The 20,618-nt window shown below is 36.4% G+C and overlaps 1 protein-coding gene across 1 annotated transcript; it reads left to right on the forward strand.

Moving 5' to 3' along the window:
• The first annotated feature begins 878 nt into the window (after nucleotides 1-878).
• On the forward strand, nucleotides 879-2,251 carry LOC106132323 (fork head domain transcription factor slp2). The gene has a single exon (XM_013331690.2). It carries the CDS (start codon nucleotides 934-936, stop codon nucleotides 1,870-1,872), a length of 939 nt encoding a protein of 312 aa, XP_013187144.1. The 5' UTR covers nucleotides 879-933; the 3' UTR covers nucleotides 1,873-2,251.
• Nucleotides 2,252-20,618: the final 18,367 nt, after the last annotated feature.

A 20,618-nucleotide genomic window follows, 5' to 3' on the forward strand; every position in this document is an offset into this window, starting at 1 on the left:
GTTTTGAATTGAACATAGGTACTTAGGTAAGTACTTACTTTTGATAATTAAATTAAGAAGTTTATAAACAACTAAATTGTTTACATGACCTTTTTTATTTATAGCAATGTAATAAGTCAATAAGTACTTAAACTATAACTTACTAGACTTACCTACCTACTTAGGTAAATCAAATCATCTTTATTGTGGTACCTTAATATTACAAACTATAAGATAATTTGAAATAATTATCTACATAGATAAGAAGAAATAGGTATAAGTATTGTTTAATTGAGACATTTTTCAAGTGTAACTATTCACTGCGCTAAGACCTAGGTATTATGTCCACTGTGCCTAACAATTTTTTATTTTTTGATGTATCTAGATAGGTATACCTACCTACCTGAGTAAGTACTTGCTTACTTTTGTTTTATTAGTACAATTAGGTGATTATATCACATAATTCATAAGTAGGTGGGTAAGTATTATTTTTAGGATTTAAAATGACTTTTAATTTGGACTTAATTAATTTTAATTATTCACGTTCACGAACGTGTTATATAATTATTATAATAGCTCAATCAATTCATAATATTTTGTTAAATTTGAAAATTATTATTAAAACGCATTCTAAAAATTATGCTAATAATAAAATTTGAACTGCTAGTCTTTCCAAACAAACTTAAACGTTGACTCCACATTCAAAAGTTCCAAAACAACTGGCTGCCCGGGGCGCGGGATAAAGGGGGCGCCACAAGCGGGGGGATAAGGCGTGTCACTATGTATCAAAAAGCTCGCGACGCGATTGGCCAGTCCCGAGCGCAAAGCTGTTAAGGCGGAGCTTCTTGACTGGCGTATAAAAGCGATCACCCGCCTCCGCGCCGGTCAGTTAGCTCCCCGCTCGACTACAACGCGCACGCGCTTCGTGATATATAGTTAGTTACAGTGTCAAGCATGGTGAAGTTCGAAGGAGATTTCAGTATAAACTCGATACTGATGAACCACACGGCGAATAAACCGCCGCCGTCACCAACTCCGTCTTCTACTGGTGCCTCAGCGGACGCAGACTTGAGTGACTCGGAACTCGACGTGATTGGGACAGAGCCCGTTGACTGCACCAAACCAAAAGGAGAGGACGGTGACAAAAAAGAAAAGAAGCATGAAAAACCTGCGTACAGCTACAACGCGCTCATCATGATGGCTATACGAAACAGCCCAGAGAAACGGTTAACTCTCAATGGAATCTATGAATACATCATGACAAACTTCCCGTACTACAAAGAGAACAGACAAGGTTGGCAAAACTCCATTCGGCACAATCTGAGTCTAAACAAATGCTTTGTGAAAGTACCGCGACATTACGATGATCCTGGCAAAGGAAATTATTGGATGCTCGACGCCTCGGCAGAAGACGTTTTCATCGGCGGTACCACGGGAAAGTTGCGACGGCGGTCGGCCTTAAATGGACGTTCCCGTCTCGCCTGCTACAAGCGACCGCTGTTCCCTGGCGCTCCATTACCGGGAGGATATCCACCGGCTGCGTATTCCCAATTATTTGGATTATATTCCCAACTGTTCTGCCAGCGATTCGCAAATATGCAGGTGAAGACTCCTCCTGTCGCCCCGAGTGCAGTGCATCCCGCGTTCAGAGACATGGGTTACGGCTTACCGTACTCGCCAGCACTATACTCCGAGAGGTTACCATCGGCGCCGTTCCTTGGACAGCAGTTGATGCAGACATCGCCGCTTCTACCGGCGTCTCCGCCATTGTCTGCGCACTCGCCGCCCACGTCAGGCACCTCAAGCCCTGAGCTGCCGAGCCTACCCTTGCAGTCTCACCACCCGCTCTCTCCACATATATACAAGCCTGTGACAGTTTTAACGCGGCACTGATGTGTTTAGACAATACCGCAGTAGCGTCTTTTATCTGTGATTTAGTTTTAGTGCACGGACCAGTGGTTGAGGTCTGTATTGTATTGTGTAATATGCCTGTTCCGATGTTATTGAATGCGTTACATGTTCTTAACTTTTACTTATCTTTATTTTTTCTAGGAACAGGATTATAGTGCTTTATGATTCTAATCTGCAATCTCTCTGTTTGCAATACTGTTATTTACCTCGGCATCGCATTCCGCAATTGTTTTCTTATTTAAATGTAAATAATTCCAAAGTGTATAATTATGTATACATAGATAATTTATTGAATAGTTTTAGGATTAAGTTAAAAGAGATACCTAAATAGAATAATAAAAATTAAATATTGACACGATAATTTCTATTTTTTATTAATAACCTTGGAACCTAATCGAAGTGGCGATAACATTTTTTACCTTTTTCGAGTAAGTATAACAGACATGGTATTTATTAATTTTCTTACATTTCAAGTAGGAAGCCTAGGTTTATCTACAGCATATCAAGTTCAGAGCAAGATTGCAATTTGAATTCTGGCTCGCCAAGGAAAGACGTGAATCATTTAAAATAAAAACTCAATTTTAAAATGTCTGACAATCCTCAAACGCAATTTAAAAGAAAACTGGCATTTAATGTAAACAAATTAGTGAAACTCAAACAACGCCACATTTTATCTTGTTTACAGTAAATAAATGATAATTAGATCACAAGATTACTTTATTTTTAGTTTGTATTTATATAACTTGATATTTACTGAAGCGTACAAAGTAAATATAAATATTGGCTGATAGTACGCTAAAGTTAAGGTCGACGATGATAAATAAATTGAATAAACCACCACGCGATAACGTCGCCATCGTAAAAGATTATGCTATCGTTTTATTTACAAAAGATGATTAAATTGTTAGTGTTTCAAAGTTCAATCCACGTGTTTTGTCGTGACGTTTTATTTGAAAAAAAATACATATGTTGTATAATATTATGTATTAGAAAAAATTATATTTGGAAAAATAACAAAGTAAGTACCTACTTTACAATGTGGTAACATTGTTAAGTTGTTTTGTTTTGCAATGATGACCGAAATAAAGCCAGATTTTTAACATAAACATCTAGGTATCTTTTGTCAATTTCTTCGCAATGGTGTAGGTATTAATAAATAAAAAAATAACTTTAATTCAATATTTAAGTGTCCTAATTCTAAATAATTTTTGCTTATCAAATGAAACAAACAGATTGGGCACTTAGTACCTAAATGAAATTAAAATATGCTGTTGGATTTGCGAAAAACGACAATGTGGTCGAGCAAGACCGCGAGCAATAGCTATCTATATCTATGTCTATCTATCTATATATAATCTAAAACTTAAGAGATATAGGTAAATGGGATTTCTATAAAAATAAACGTCCATCTCAGTTTGGTCCAAAGGTCGACTGGCAGAGAAAGTCTTGTGGCATTAAGTCCGCCTGTTGTACTCCTACTTACATTTTACGTGCATGAAGTGTAAATAAATTAATAAAACAATTTCTTTCTTCACACTTTACCTTGTTGCACTTAATTTGGTGCTTTATTTATCTGTGACAGTTATTATCTTATGTGTGTAACTACGAGTATGTAAGTTAGTAAATTATATTACTGTTATTTGTATTTGTAGTACTTTAGTAAACTACACATAGGTTTTGTGTAAGATAATGATTCTAGTAATCATTCCGCCTTTTGTATTTTGCACATAGTATATCATTTGTTCAATACATAAAATTAATTAACATTTACAACATTAATTAATTAGCGAATAATCTAATAAGTAGGAAAGATTTTTGTGTGACATACAAAGAATGAAATCAAAATCAAAATTTAATTCAGAAAACAGGCCTTCGCGGGCACTTTATTTTACATTAAAATATCTTTATTTGCCAATAGAAAACAGATTACAATAAAAATTACAAACATTAATGGTGTTTATTGAGGTCTGAGAGCTTAAGCGATCCATGCCTAGCCGTGACAGGACAGCTCCGAACTAGACGTAGCCATCAAAAACATCCTGTAAAAAAACCCAAGTCTCGCAGCTCAGTGATTTTACCGTTAAAAATTGTGAGATCCATGTCATACCAAGTCGGTTAATCTATTTAGTCTCTTCTTAAAGGACCTTCTATCTTAAGTTATTACATAAGTTATTATCATGCCAATATTAAAAATATTATACGTTTTAAACAAAAAGATCGACTCGGACATCGGACTTGGACTCTGGTGAGGAATTCGGTTGCTGACCCGTCGTGCTGTGTAGTGTTATACATACTAATAAATCAAATCGTGCGATGTTTAATTGCTTCGATAAAAGGATACTACGGCCGTGTCACTTTTTTGCTCGACTTGGCGGGTGCACTGCCGTGCCCCCAAATAATGCCTGTATCTCAGTATGTCCCACCAGTAAGTCCCTTATGGCGTCTGAACACTAGGTTCAACCTACTCGGGTGGCGTCAAAGCCGAGGTTCGTCCCCCTTTGGGCACCCTTTGAGCAGCCACTGCGTCGCAGGAGGCCCTTCAGGCCCCGCCACTAAAGAGCCTGGTGATGTTGCAAAGCCCTTCAAGAAGCAACAATGATAGGTCCAATCTATTACTTTATTAATATTATAAAGCTGAAGAATTTGTTTGTTTGTTTGAACGCGCTAATCTCAGGAACTACTGGTCCGAATTGAAAAATTCTTTTTATGTTGAATAGACCATTTATCGAGGAAGGCTTTAGGCTATATAACATCACGCTGCAACTATTAGGAGCGAAAATATAATGGAAAATGTGAAAAAAAACGGGAGGTCTTCAATGATGCCCCAAATAACTATTTCACGTGGACGAAGTCGCGGGCACAGCTAGTAAAAAATAAAAAAGTCTATCCTACCACTTGGAAGCCGATGGAAAGTGTTTAGTATGTTTAAACTGAATATAAAAATAATGTTTACTTGAATAAATAAAATTGCATAACTTCAACTCGACCAGGTAATAGGTACCTACTGTATCAGGATTGAAGTTTATTAAATATCTATTCATATATATCATTATCTTGTGATTAACTGATTAGTACCTAGAAATGCCGTGTGGTTCCCGGCGCCAATAAAAAGAAAGAATAGGACCACTCCATCTCGTTCCAATGGATGATATAAAAGACAACTTAGGGATAGGCTTATAAACTTGGGATTCATCTTTTAGGGGGGCTAGCAAGCTGTCACTATTTGAATCTCAATTCTAACATTAAGCCAAATAGCTCAATGTGGCCTATCAGTCTTTTCAAGACTGTTGTTTCAAGACATTTTTTTTAGTAGGTAGTCTCATAGCAAGCAATGTATTGTCGCATCACTGGGCGAAAGCAGGGGGAGCGGTGCGGGGCGGACGGAAAGTGCGCGTGAGCATGGCTCACAGCTAGCGTTGTTGTGTGAGGTAGGTCAGTTACCGTAGAATTATTTAACATTCGATGTTTAAATTTCTTGTAAAACTCCCGATTTTGAGGGTTGTTTGAGAAATTGAAAATTTTATCAAAAAGGTGCTCTTTGGGAACACACACTGATATTACCTATTTTAAGTTTAGAAACTTAAGAAGTTTAGTGCCGTGTGGTTTTCTATATTTATTTGACGTAATATTCGTATTGAAATCATTAGTTTTATATTTATACATTCATATAATCACGTCTATATCCCTTGCGGGGTAGACAGAGCCAACAGTCTTGAAAATACTGATAGGCCACGTTGAGCTGTTTCGTTTACTGATAGAATTGAGATTCAAATAGGTACCTAAAGTGACAGGTTGCTAGCCCGTCGAAAAAGAAGTATCCCAAGTTTATAAGCCTATCCCTTAGTCGCCCTTAACGACAAATTTATATCTATTCATATTTTTAATGTAGACAATGTACATTCGTCGACGGTTTAGATTTAAGAGATCTATATTTGTGAATTGACGTCCGTTGAAAATGCTGCAGTGTAGTTAGTTTCGCCGCTTCTTCTACACATGTACTTTGGAAGCGGTTTTAGTAGATAAACTTAGATTTAAGTGATGTGACGTCAATAAGTGATACCTTGTATCCAATTTTGTAAATAAATGTATTCTATTCTATACTAGCGTAAACCAAATATTTATATTATTTCACATATTATGACTAATTTAATCCGTTTGATTTCCTTCTGATAAATGTGTGTATGTTTATGTAAAAACGTACAGCCAGCTGATAAGTCACCCGAGGGCGAGCTGTGATAATGTGTTATCAGTAACATCAACAAACAATAATAAAATGAAGAGTGTATGAGTACTAAAATATATTGGTGTATACTTTTATTTGCCTCTTACAAGCGACAGTAATTTTTTTATTGAAATGTGTACGTATCTTATAGGTGCCAAAAATTTAAGAGATTGTCTACGCGGACATTCTTATAACAAAATTCATAATAAACATTTTTTAAATTCTTATTTATTTTAAAATGGGGCCCCAAAATAATGCTTGACCCCGGGCTGTAGTTTGGCTAGTTACGTCGCAATAATAATTAATTGAATAAATGATATTTTTTCAAAATTAATATTGGACAGAGAAACGATTCACATATATGTTTGTAACACACTCAAATACTGGACCGATTTTGAAGAAATTTAGCACTGTGATAAGTACCTAAGTCTTTAGGAGAAAAATGGAGTATGTTTCCTGGGATTTTACACGGGAGGGTAGCCTCGAGAAAAAGTCTAGTAATAGTAGTAATAAGTAGGTATATTAATTTAAATAAAATAACTAAGCACGCATACTTAGACATATAAGTAGAATTTAAATAAACATGTTTACCTCAAGATAGTCAACAAAATCTTAGGATAGGTGATACACATTAGGGAAATTTATCATTTCCGATAAAGATAACATATATATATCTAACGTGGCACCATGCCTCTGAGGCAAAGTCCAAGGTTCGATTACCACTCGGTGTATGATATACATATATGTATAAGTAAAACATTTAAACAAGGTCGGAGTGGGAAGACCTGGACGAACGTATCTTGATCAAATTAAGGACGTCCTGGTAAAGGGTCAGGTCTAGCTAGAGAGCTATGAATGTGGATGAAGCGAAGGAAATATGCAGAGATCGTGGCAAGTGGAAAGAGGTAGTCTCTGCCTACCCCTCCGGGAAAGAGGCGTGATTTATTATGTATGTATGTAAGTAAAACATTTCTTACACATTTTTAAGCTTTCTCTGATAGTTTCTTGTTTCAGTTGTAATAGATTCTTAATTTAGGTACTACCAAATATTTAAGTACCTAGTAAGTAAGTTTTCTGCCCCGATTTTAGCCGAAATACTATCGCTTTCGTAAAGAAACTGATGAAAAAAAACCGTTTATTATATAATATTTGTATTTACATTCATACATACATATAATCACGTCCATATCCCTTACGGGATAGATAGAGCCAACAGTCTTAAAAATAACTGATAAGCCACGTTCAGCTGTATTGTATTTTTATTTAGATATTTATTTTAATTTCTTAAATTATAATTTTATGATACTTAGGTATATAATAAAAAATAGAAACATTATAAAAAATATTTAGATACCTATCTGCCAGCAGCAAAATTATACTCAAGCTACCGGTAAGTAGTTAAATACGGATTTAATTCCAAAAAGACTGTAAGTAGGTAAATGTAAGACTATTTTCAAAGTGTCAAATGATAAACCCGCCATTCATGGAAAAGCGAATTGTCAAAAAGTAAGTAGGTACAGTGGCCTTAATAAATCCTTGTATCAGTAAAGATGTCACTTCGTGCCGGAAATTTTGCCGCTTGACTGTACTTACCGCTTCCGCAAACTAAACGGATTTATTAGCCACTAGTTTTACATATACATACATACATATAATCACGTCTATATCCCTTGCGGGGTAGGAAGAGCCAACAGTCTTGTAACGACTAATAGGCCACGTTCAGCTGTTTTTAACACGCGACTTTAGTCGTATGGTAGGTACTGCACAAGTAATGGGTGAACATTGACATCTTTTAATACATACATACATACATAAAATCACGCCTCTTTCCCGGAGGGGTAGGCAGAGACTACCTGATTCCACTTGCCACGATCTCTGCATACTTCCTTCGCTTCATCCACATTCATAACTCTCTTCATGCAAGCTCGTCGGTTCCGGTTTTACATCTTTTAATATATGAAAAAATAATGTGTGTGTGTGTATTTGTATGGCGCTGGTTTTATTATAATTATGTTTGTTTATATCATATCATTTTATTTCTTAAACTAGCTGTGCCCGCGACTTCGTCCGCGTGGAATAGTTATTTCGGGCATCATTGAAGACATCAAGGATGAATAATTCCCCCGTATTTTTCACATTTTCCATTACTTCTTCGCTCCTAATAGTTGCAGCGTAATGTTATATAGCCTAAAGCCTTCCTCGATAAATGGTCTATTGTACACATGTTGGCTTTGTCTACCCTGGAAGGGATATAGACGTGATTTATGTATATATGTATGTATGTAATCAATTTAGGTATACAAGTGGACATTTAAAATCCTTTTTTTGTACACTTTTGTGTTTATAAATTATCTTACATATTGATCCATCATTAATTCATAATGCAACTGATCATTAATAGCTTTCTCCCATATCACGTAAACTAGGGAACTAGGCATACGGCCCACACGGAGAAAGCCAAGGGCCACCACCTCACTGCAAAAAGTGTGACAACGCGAAGACGACGTATTAAACTCATCCTAAAGCTATCTATCACTGCGTGACGTTTTGGCGGGGCTAATTCATAGGCGGGAAGCGGAAATAGTACATACGTGAGTAGTTTATATCTAAAATCACTCGCACACACTATCATGAATAATATACATATGATCACGTCTATATCCCTAGCGGGGTAGACAGAGCCAACAGTCTTGAAAAGACTGATAGGCCACGCTCAGCAGTTTGGCTTAGTGATAGAATTGAGATTCAAATAGTGACAGGTTGCTAGCCCATCGCCTAAAAGAGGAATCCCAAGTTTATAAGCCAATCCCTTAGTCGCCTTTTACGACATCCGTGGGAAAGAGATGGAGTGGTCCTATTCTTTTTTGTAATGGTGCCGGGAACCACACGGCACCATGAATAATATCTGATGCTGGTTTCCTTACCATGGGACCACCATAGGGGTATCCCGATTTTGATTATATTTTTTTTTTGTTGGAAAGGTAGTATTACCTTTTCAACAAAAAATAATAATCAAAATCGTTTCATAAACGACGAAATTACACACATAAAAAAAAATACGCTCGAATTGAGGAACCTCTTATAAAAATGAATGGTGGATGCTGTAATAACATACTTCTATTTCTAGTTTGTTGTTGAGTTAATTTTCTTTGAAAAGTCGTAACAAGTGTGTATTACAAAGCTTAAAATTTTTATCGCAAGGTCTATTTTGACAGGCGATAAGAACCAAATATTTATCATTATCAAAATGTTTTAAACAAAAGAACAAAGCTCATTTCGATATCTTCTCAGAATACCAAGTGGTTTCGCAAGTATAAACATCTGACTTGACGAAAGTAAACAAGCGATGACGCGCAGGCGCAGCGAAACTTCTAACAAGTGCCGGATACTCGAATGTTTGTTTGTTTGTAAACTATTTATTGCACTTAAAAAAAAAACAAATTATAAAACAGTGTTTTGGCTTTGGCGCGATAAGGAATCGAGCGTCCACAGGTAAATTAAATAAGTACCTAAATAACAAAACCCACATATTTATTTTTTATACTTAGATACTTTTAGTTTTTTTTGTACCCGCATAGTTCCCCGCTAGGTACCTACATCAAATGGTGATAACTGAAAATCAGCGTTTTTGGACTCTTTCAGTGCAAAAAGATCGCTGAGTTTTGACCATTACGACTTGCTAACAGCACACCTGTGTTAGTTTTAAGGATTTGTTCTGGTTCTATTTGTTTTGTGTCTGTAGCACTGTCAAATAAACATTTTATACATACACATGGTCACGTCTATATCCCTTGCGGGCCAACAGTCTTGAAAAGACTGACGACTGAAGACTATTTGGCTTAATGATAGAATTGAGATTCAAATAGTGACAGGTTGCTAACCCATCGCCTAAAAAAGAATCCCAAGTTTGTAAGCCTATCCCTTACTCGCCTTTTACGACATCCATTGGAAAGAGATGGAGTGCTCCTATTCTTTTTTGTATTGGTGCCGGGAACCACACGGCACCAATATTTAACGGAATTTTATCTATCTAATAATCCTATAAAAAATATACCTAAATAATAAAATTCTTATAACTTAGACCACGGGGTGTAACTGTTCAAGGTATTATTTGAATACAATCATACAGACAAACAGACAATCAGCGCTGTCGGTAGCCGGCCATCGTTAATCATCCATCATGAGTTTCGGAGAAACTGTCTGTTTGTCTGCATAAAAATAACTCCGCAATCTGACTACTTTGTTGAACAACAGGTTTTTTTAGATAAGTATATGTTTACTTAAATAACATACTATTGAAGTTAACTAGTAATAAATACTTGCTTTTACAAAAAGTGGGTTAATAGGTCAATCGCTCTTTGACATCCTGGTGTCGGAGACTGCTTTGTAATGCGAAAATTGTATGAATATAACAACACAATTAAAAAGCTGGAACCAGAGATCTTAATTTACGAATGCTTGCGTTGTTAGAAACTAGTGTGTATGTCAGTATGGATGTTTGTTACTCTTTCACGCAAAAACTGGTATGTAGGTTGCTGAAGACCCAGAATAACATATAGGCTACTTTTAATCCCGGAGTTCCCGCGGGATTGTCAGGGTTTTCATGCGGACGAAGTCGCGGGCGGCCTCAAGTCTTATATATAAAATTCTCGTGTCACAATGTTTGTCTCCGTACTCCTCCGAAACGGCTTTACCGATTTTAACCAAATTTTGCATGCATATTCAGTAGGTCTGAGAATCGGCTAACATCTATTTTTCATACCCCTAAGTGTTAAGGGTTGTCCACCCTTAACATTTTTTTTAACTAGGAATTACTTTATATGGCAAAACAACGTTTGCCGGGACAGCTAGTAGTACCTACCTACATAAATCCATTTCGGATCCATTGAAAGAACTGTATCAAATTAATAACTAAAGTGTCATTCATCCAGCCGTCCCTGGCGAACTATCAATGCGACATTTATCAAAATTTACACCGACTGACAAGCTAACCAAATCACGTCTTGTCTCAAAGGCCACCTTGGTGAAAAGAGTACATTTCATAATCGATCGATCCCTAAGGACTCGGCGACTAACATCGGGTTGAATCGATACATTAACTCGATTCTTAAATACACGAAGACTAAGATTGAGGGGCAATTGACACGGTTTTTGTGTCAAATTTTTCACAAATAACACGTTTATAGTCTCTTGTGGACTATAAGGAAACTATTTATCATAATGGTGGCCTTATAGACAGGTGAAGTAATGTATAATCTACCGTGTGGTTCCCGGCACTAATAAAAATAAAGATTAGGATCACTCCATGGTTGTCGTAAAAGGCGACTAAGGGATAGGCTTATAAACTTGGGATTTTTCTTTTAGGCGATTTGCTAGCAACCTGTCACTATTTGAATCTCAATTCTATCATCAAGCTAAAAAGCCGAACGTGGCCCATCAGTCTTTTTAAAGACTCTTCGCTCTGTCTACCCCGGAAGGGATATATACGTGACTATATGTATGTAGTAATGGAATTAAGATTGAATTTGAATCCGATGTAAGCCACGAAGCCACCCTTGCGATGATAAGAATAGGATGACGTTTGGAATGTATAAACAGTCTAGCTATTTGTCGAATATAATTCTTCTGTGGTGCCCAGGTCATGACCATTTGGGGGTTAATTTTGTGAAAATAAATGCGACATTTTATTTAATGAACAGAGTCTTCATTGGCGTGTGTTTCCCGCGGCAGTTAAGAATAGGACACCACTTCATATCTTCTCATGGATGTCGTAAAGGCGACTGAGGGATAAACCTCTCTTTGTGCAGCCCTAGGCCTCATGACGGGCCTATATGGTAAATTTCAAGTAGCTAGCGGTGCCGTGTGGTTCCTGGCACCAATACAAAAAAAAAGAATAGGACCACTCCATCTCTTTCCCATGGATGTCGTAAAAGGCGACTAAGGGATAGGCTTACCAACTTGGGATTCTTTTTTAGGCGATGGGCTAGCAACCTGTCACTATTTGAATCTCAATTCTATCATAAGCCAAATAGCTGAACGTGGCCATTCAGTCTTTACAAGACTGTTGGCTCTGTCTACCCCGCAAGGGATATAGACGTGACCATATGTATGTATGTATGCTAGCGGTTGACCTGTTCGTTGTCAGTCAGTCAGTCATTCAGTGTTGTCATGAATTTCTCTTATCTTTGCGTTTTCCTTGATACGAGTATTTACCCCCTCCGCCATTTTGTTTTGAAGTCCACTAAGTATATTAAAAGTATAAAAATTATAAATAACGAAAAAAAAACCGCAACCACAGATTTTTCCTTGACAATAAAAACACACAAATATTGTGACCAGTAAATAGATACATTAAATATTAATCTTCGTGTTAATGTGTCTGGGGCAGGCGCCGGAGACTGGTTCGTCGTTGGCTGTGTGTTTTTAGTAAATTAAATATTAATTACATACGTAACACTATAAATTACTAAGAATATGTATTTTTTTTTATTTTTATTCATTTATTACGATCGGCCTCTGTGGCGCAGCGGTAATACGCTTGTCTATGACACTGGAGGTCCCGGGTTCGAATCCTGGCCAGGGCATGATGAGAAAAGAACTTTTTCTGATTGGTCTGGGTTTTGGATGTTTATCTATATAAGTATTTATTATAAAATATAGTATCGTTGAATTAGTATTTCGTAACACAAGTCTCGAACTTCGAGGCTAACTCAATCTGTATAATTTGTCCCGTATATATTTTTTTTATTTAATTTCACAACTTGTTCTCATCCTACATTTTGTTAAGCAATAAGTATTTGTATAGTACAAATTCTGTAATACGTGAAAATCCATGTTATATCATATTTTTTTTAAAGTTTAATAAATTACTCTTCAACGAAAAATTTATTGTGTGCCAGTTGCTTCTTTTTTTTGGAAGAAAGTATATATCTATCAAAGGAATAGCTTAAAAAAATAGGACTCTTTTTATAAAAGCTCTTACATACGAACAAAGTTACAATCTTCTTCCTCCTGGCTTTAGTATCGGGTATGCCTTTGACCATGGATCCTGGATTGGGTGAGTCATGTTTTTACTCGAAGCGACTCCCACCTGACCTAAAATTTACAATATAAGTATAGATATCTACTAAACCGGTAAAATTTAAGCAAGTAGAAATCCATGGTCTCTGCCTACCCCATTGGGAGACAGGCGTGATAGTAATTATGTATGTAGATACTAATCATAAACGTATTTGTTGTCATTAGGAAATAAATATGGTTTTTTTTTAATAAAGTCACAGATACACCAAATAAATTTCTGTTACTGATAAAAAGTCGATTTGAATGATCATTTTTCCTGCACATTATCTGTTGCATACTTTGCAAGTCACGGAAAACGAGTACCTCACATTATTTGAGTAGGTTTGTTTTTATCATAATCATATTTTCCTGTTGTTATCACACGCCGTGTGGTTTCCGGCACCAAAAGAGAAAAAAAAAGGAAACGACCACTCCATCTCTTTCACATGAATGTCGTAAAAGGCGACTAAGGGATAGGTTTTAAAACTTGGGATTCTTCTTAGGCGATGGGCTAGCAACATGTCACTATTTGAATCTCAATTCTATCATTAAGCCTAACAGCCGAACGTAGCCTTTCAGTCTTTTCAAGATTGTTGGCTCTGTCTATCCCGCGAGGGATAAAGGCGTGACTATATGTATTTATGTATGCTTACGGTCATATTATAAATTAATAATCATTTCATTGATATGGTCATCATCAATGATATGGTATTTAAAAATAATAATCATTTCATTTGACGGCCTCTGTGGCGCAGCGGTAGTACGCTTGTCTGTGTCACCGAAGGTCCCAGGTTCGAATCCCGGTCAGGGCATGATGAGAAAAGAACTTTTTCTGATTGACCTGGGTCTTGTATGTTTATCTATATAAGTATTTATCTATACTAATATTATAAAGCTGAAGAGTTTGTTTTGTTTGTTTGTTTGTTTGTTTGTTTGTTTAAACGCGCTAATCTCAGAAACTACTGAACCGATTTGAATAATTCTTTCACTGTTAGATAGTCTATTTATCGAGTAATTTAATCATTTAATCCCGGATTTCCTACGGGAAACGTCAACAATGCAGGTGAAAGTTGAATGAGTCGGCCATCTGCGAGCTTTCCACGCGAACGCTGCGCAAACCAACAAAGATATAGTAAAACAATGTACTAAAGATGTGAAGTACTCATTTTTTGCCACAAAAAAATCCGCGAGAGCATATATCTATCTCTTAAGGTTTACTTACAATAACCACTTTTATGTTCATTTTTTAAGATTATTTTTTCATTATAAACATGAGTTATTTTGAAACCAATTTTCTTTAATTCAGTATTAATCCTTATCCAAATAAATATGTTTATTACTTTCGGCTTTTCATGTAGACTAAAATTGCCATTTACAGTATATAAATCAGACGAATAGGTTTTGAGATATAATCGTTATAAGCAATTTGCAGCGAAACATTTAATACGGCGAACCAGCGTTCTTTCTAATACGCGTGACCGCCTGACCTTTTATTTATTAAAATCGGACCAGTAGTCTTGGAGATATATGCTAACATTGGTTTGCACAAACAAACACACAAACGCACAACCTCTCACCCTAAACGCATATAGGTATACGGTCTCCGTTCGGTCGCGGGTTATGATGTGGGCCAAGTCGTCGCCAAGTCGCATAACAATTAGCAGCTATAATTGATAAAGCCGAGGAGGATGTTTGCAAAAATAAATATGATGCCCAAAATAACTATTCCACGCGGACGAAGTCGCGGGCACAGCTAGTTATAAAATATAGTATCGTTGAGTTAGTATCTCGTAACACAAGTCTCGAACTTACTTCGAGGCTAACTCAATCCGTGTAATTTGTCCCGTATATATTTATTTATTTATTACAAACTTGGGATTCTTCATTTTACGACGATTAACAAGCAACCTGTCTCTTTAATGATTCACTCGGCAAATGTGAACAAGTTAACGTCAAGGGCCTACGTGCAAATGCTTTAATAGTATTTTAATAGACCATCATCATCACCCAAATAATTTCTTTGTCTGATGATGATAAAACAAAACGCCGCTGTTGCACTACCGGTCATATTATAAATTAATAATAATTTCATTACAATGATATTATGGTATTTAAAAATTATAATCATTTCATTAGAATGACGATTAAATTGTTGTCGGCTGTGTATAATTAATGTGAGCACTGTAACATTTGAAGTGGAATGTTTTGATGCAATTTCTTAGTGTGTGACGCATGTTTACTTTGTATACATTTTCAGAGATATAAACAAAAGCTCTGTCTACCCCGCAAGGGATATAGACGTGACCATATGTATGTATGTATAAACAAAAGCATAGGTACAGCATCAATATTGCGAAAGTAAGTCTGTATTAGGTAAACTTGTTCAAATTCACATACATACATAGATATAATCACGTCTATATCCCTTGCGGCTTAGACAGAGCCAACAGTCTTGAAAAGACTGATAGACCACGTTTAGCTGTTTGGCTTTAATTTGAAAAAATAATTTGAAATAGTTTAATACAGGCTTACTTTCGCAATATTGATGCAGTATGCTTTTGTTTATACTTATATACTTACATAAATATGGTCACGTCTATATCCCTTGCGTGGTAGACAGAGTCAACAGCCTTGAAAAGACTGAATGGCCACGTTCAGCCATTTAGCTTAATGATAGAATTGAGATTCAAATAGTGACAGGTTGCTAACCCATCGCCTAAAAAAGAATCCCAAGTTTGTAAGTCTATCCCTTAGTCGCCTTTAACGACATCCATGGGAAAGAAATGGAGTGGTCCTTTTCTTTTTTGTATTGGTGCCGGGAACCACACGTAACCTTAATGATAGAATTGAGATTCAAATTAAAAATTAATCCGTAAAATCTTTGCTTGCGCGATTTAGACTGTTCGCTGCTATTGGCCGAGCGCGTCAAATTTTTAACTATCACTGACATAATGTGTGCGACGTTAATGATGTCGCCACAATACCTAGTAGCTGTTGTAACATAAAAGTTGAACTCTTTCAACAAAGAATGCGAGATTTACGTGAACGCAATCTTCATTGGCGACATTTTTCTGTAATTAACATCCAATTAATGGTCTATTAGAGCTGATCACCTGCCATTAAAAAGCGTACGTGACTGCCAGCACGGTTCAATCAAAACAAACTATTTCAATCGTAAAAATAACCATTTAATTTCAATTAGAATGTTGACTAACAAACTACCTATTAGGCGAACTGGGACATTAGGTGCGCTAATTTGGATTATGATTCTGAATGCGAAGGAAAATGTTGGGGAAAAGACGAACAAATATTTTTCATACATACATACATAACATCACGCCTCTTTCCCGGAGGGGTAGGCAGAGACTACTTTCCACTTGCCACGATCTCTGCATAGTTCCTACGCTTCATCTACATTCATAACTCTCTTCGTGCAAGCTCAACACTTGACCTGACCCTTTACCAGGACGTCCTTAATTTGATCAAAAAACGTTCGTCTAGGCCTTCCCACTCCGACCTTTCCCTCCACACTCCCCTTATATATCTGCTTAGTCAACCTTGCTGTGCAGAATCTCATCTACACTGCATCACTAACTCTTTCTTCGGATTTTTGAAATACATTCTTATCAAATGTTCCAAAGCGCCTTGCGATTCCCGGGGCCAATAGAAAAAAGAATCAATCAGGCCAGCCAAATTTTGCTAAATGTTTCAGTAAAGATACAAATCATTAAGCCGAATAGCTGAACGTGGCCATTCAGTCTTTTCAAGACTGTTGGCTCTGTCTGCCCCGCAAGGGATATAGACGTGACCATATGTATGTATGTAAGATACAAAGGGACATAGTCATAGTCACGTCTATATGCCTTGCGGGGTAAACAAAACTGAAACACTCAGTTGTATGGCTTAACGGTGGACTTGAGGTTCAAATAGTGACAGGTTGAAGAAAGAAGAATCCCAAGTTTAAAAGCCTATCCTTTAGTCGTCTATTACGACATCCTTGGAAAAGAGATCGAGTACCTAGTCCTATTCTTTTTCTCTTGGTGCCGGGAACCACACGGCAAATAGTTATAGGTATATCTATTGATACAAACAAAGTCATACCAAATAGATATTATATATTACGAAATAGGAAGCGTGTGTGCGTCGTGTTTCTCAAGCAAAGCATTAGTGTGATGAGGATGTGTTCACTTGAAGCAATTGTTGGCTGACACTCCTGTACCATATCCTTCGTTCTAGCCGGACAGCGCTTCTCAAACTGGCACACGCGTTTGTTTATTTACATGTCGCACCAAAATTGCAAAAACGAACTAAGTATGCCAAATTGTTTTTGAATCATACCTTTACTTGGGGCAACAGAAACATCCGCGAAAGTAAACAATTTAATTGCAAAAGATGTTAAACCTACTTTAAATAGTTATCCAGAAATAAACAAATACATGAGAAAAAAAGGTCTTCTCCTGTAAAATTTAAAAAAGAATCTTCTTATATTTATCTTCTTATATTTTCAATAAATATAAATAAATAAATATATACGGGACAAATTACACTGATTGAGTTAGCCTCGAAGTAAGTTCGAAACTTGTGTTACGAGATACTAACTCAACGATACTATATTTTATAATAAATCCTTATATAGATAAACATCCAAGACCCAGGACAATCAGAAAAAGATCATTTCTCATCATGCCTTGACCGGGATTCGAACCCGGGACCTCCGGTGTCACAGACGAGCGTACTACCGCCGAGCCACAGAGGCCGCCATGAAAAAGTCACAACAAGAATTGTTGTGACTTTGTTGCACCGAAGAAGGTGCGATTATAAGCTTAATGAATAAAACGAGTCCTGCCTTTTTCTTACTTTACACCTTTTCATGGAGATTCAGTGGTTTAATTGTGAAGAGGTAACAAAGGTATCGTGTGGTTAAAGTATAGGACAACTCCATCTCTTTCCTTCGGATGTCGTAATAGGCGAATAAAGGACTTATAAACTTGGGATTCTTCATATAGACGATGGTCAAGCAACCTGTCGCTATTTGAATCTCAATTCTATCATTAAGCCTAACAGCTTGACGTGGCCTGTCAGGCTTTCAAGACTGCTGGTTCTATCTACGCCGCAATGGATATAGACGTGATTATATAAATGGAAGATAACAAACATGCTTTTGGATTTGTAACATTAGTATTGATTAGCTGTTGTCCGCGATTTAGTACGCGTGGTTTTTATGCGAAGATTATGTATTACGTACGAACGTAGTCTAAAAAGAAAAAAAACAAAAAACCTGGACGAATTTCGCTTAGGTGACATTTCCATAATTTTTACTGTTAGGCTGGTTTTAATAAAATTTGAATATGAAAAAGAACCACCTTTTTCATATTCAAATGATATGGATCATTTTTTTAATTCCTTTTTTTATAATTATGAAATAAATGATTATTTAAAACAATACATACATACATACATAAAATCACACCTTTTCCCGGAAGGCAGAGACAATATATAATTTTTTATTGTGCTGGTCCCAAAAGTTTGAGCACCACCTCCTCAGCATATTAAGGAATGTGACAACAATTGTGATCCACGTGAGGACCCGAAGGGGAGGAGGGGGAGGGGAGGAGGCTAAAAGAGGGGGAGGGGGGAGGACAGTATACTGTAAGTAATATGTTATGCGCCTTCCAGCTAACAGCTAGCTGTCCAGTGACTGTTACATCATCACTCGTCTTTTATTGCTTGTTGAGTTTTATGATTACGTCTTTGCGAATGAGAGGGTTGACAGAGTTATTAGGTCGTTGATTTGCATAAAATATCAAATATATCTCAATTCTATCATCGAGCCGAAAAGCTGAACGTGGCCTATCAGTCTTTTCAAGACTGTTGGCTCTGCCTATCATGCAAGGGATATGGACGTGACTATATGTATGTATGTTTAAATATAAAAAAGCCCTAGGTGTGTAAACAAAAGAGTAGGTAGGTACTTAGAATAAAATCCTTCATTACTTCCTATAAAATCTTAGAGGACTTGGTCAGGCTATATATATCTAATTAATTATTTTGTCCTAAAGTCGCTTTTTACTTTATCACAGGTAGAGATCAGATCTTCTTCCACCTGACGTGAAAAAACCTACATCCTCACCTCTCAAGAGAGACTTCAGGCTGCTCTCTCTGGAGAGCAGCCTGAAGTGCACCTTTTGACCATGGACCCTGGATTGGGTGAGTCAGGTTTTCACACGAAGCGACTCCTGTCTGACCCCAGCAATCTTTGCAGGGGAACCCAACCCATATTGCATTACCTTAGTCGCCTTTATGACATCCACGAGAAAAAAGATTCAAATCCGTTCTTTTACCATTTAATACTTAAAGCGTTTTTGGAACATTCTGGAATTTGTTTTTTATTCTTTTATTTTAAGCACCTTGATTCATACATATTTCACAGTAATTCAAGCATTTCTAATAAGCAAAACGAAGCTACAATTTTCCAATTACGAGTAATTTCATTACCCCTCTTGTTTTAACCCGCAGAGTATCCATTTTGTATAGATTGTGCATAGTGATTCCTTTGTTCATTGCAACGAATGTGATAAATAATTATGTTACTTATACTTATATTTGTTTCATAAAATACTGACTAAATATATGTTACTCAATAATACTATCACCTGTATTATACATATATGACTCATAGTTGGCAAATAAACGTAAACGTTTGAATCTTTTGAATCTTTGAATCTACCTACTACAGGATTTTTATAAACCAATTTATCTCAATAAATTCCGTAATTATTTAATCGTTATTTAAATTTTAATCAGCATTAAAGTGAAATTCTCTACGGGCTAGACAAACTAAGTCCCTACACTTATTTAAAAAAACTAGTAACATATTCCTTTGTTTCAGTGTCACGTTTTTTTAAACGGATTTTGACAAATTAATATATCAGATCTCTATTATTATTTATTTCTTAAAATATAACATAACATATAATCACGTCCACATCCCCCGCGGTGGAGACAACATTCATCAAATGCCACGCTCAGTTGTTTGGCATTAAGTAATTCAAATTCAACTAAGTAGTAACTGGTTGCTAGCCCATCGCCTAAAAGAGGAATCCCAAGTATATAAGCCTATCCCTTAGTCGCCTATAACGAAATCCATGACAAAGAGATGGTGTGCTATTCTATTTTCAATTGGTGCCGGGAACCACACAGCACATCTAAAAATAATAAATATTAATTATTACTTTAAATAATCAAACATGCATAAGTATTGTTTATTCGAGCAGGTAAGTAAATACGTTCTTTATAAAACTTGGCCTGCTATAAAAACTCTATCAACAACCCTAGCTTTTAAATAATAGATGCGCGTGAGACTCCTGCCAGCCGCGAAAACATTTACAAATACTGATCGGCCACTTGATCACTAGTTTTGTTGTTACGACGCGTAATTACACAGAAT

The sequence above is a fragment of the Amyelois transitella genome, chromosome 14 (assembly GCF_032362555.1).
Source record: "Amyelois transitella isolate CPQ chromosome 14, ilAmyTran1.1, whole genome shotgun sequence".
Classification (NCBI taxonomy): domain Eukaryota; kingdom Metazoa; phylum Arthropoda; class Insecta; order Lepidoptera; family Pyralidae; genus Amyelois; species Amyelois transitella.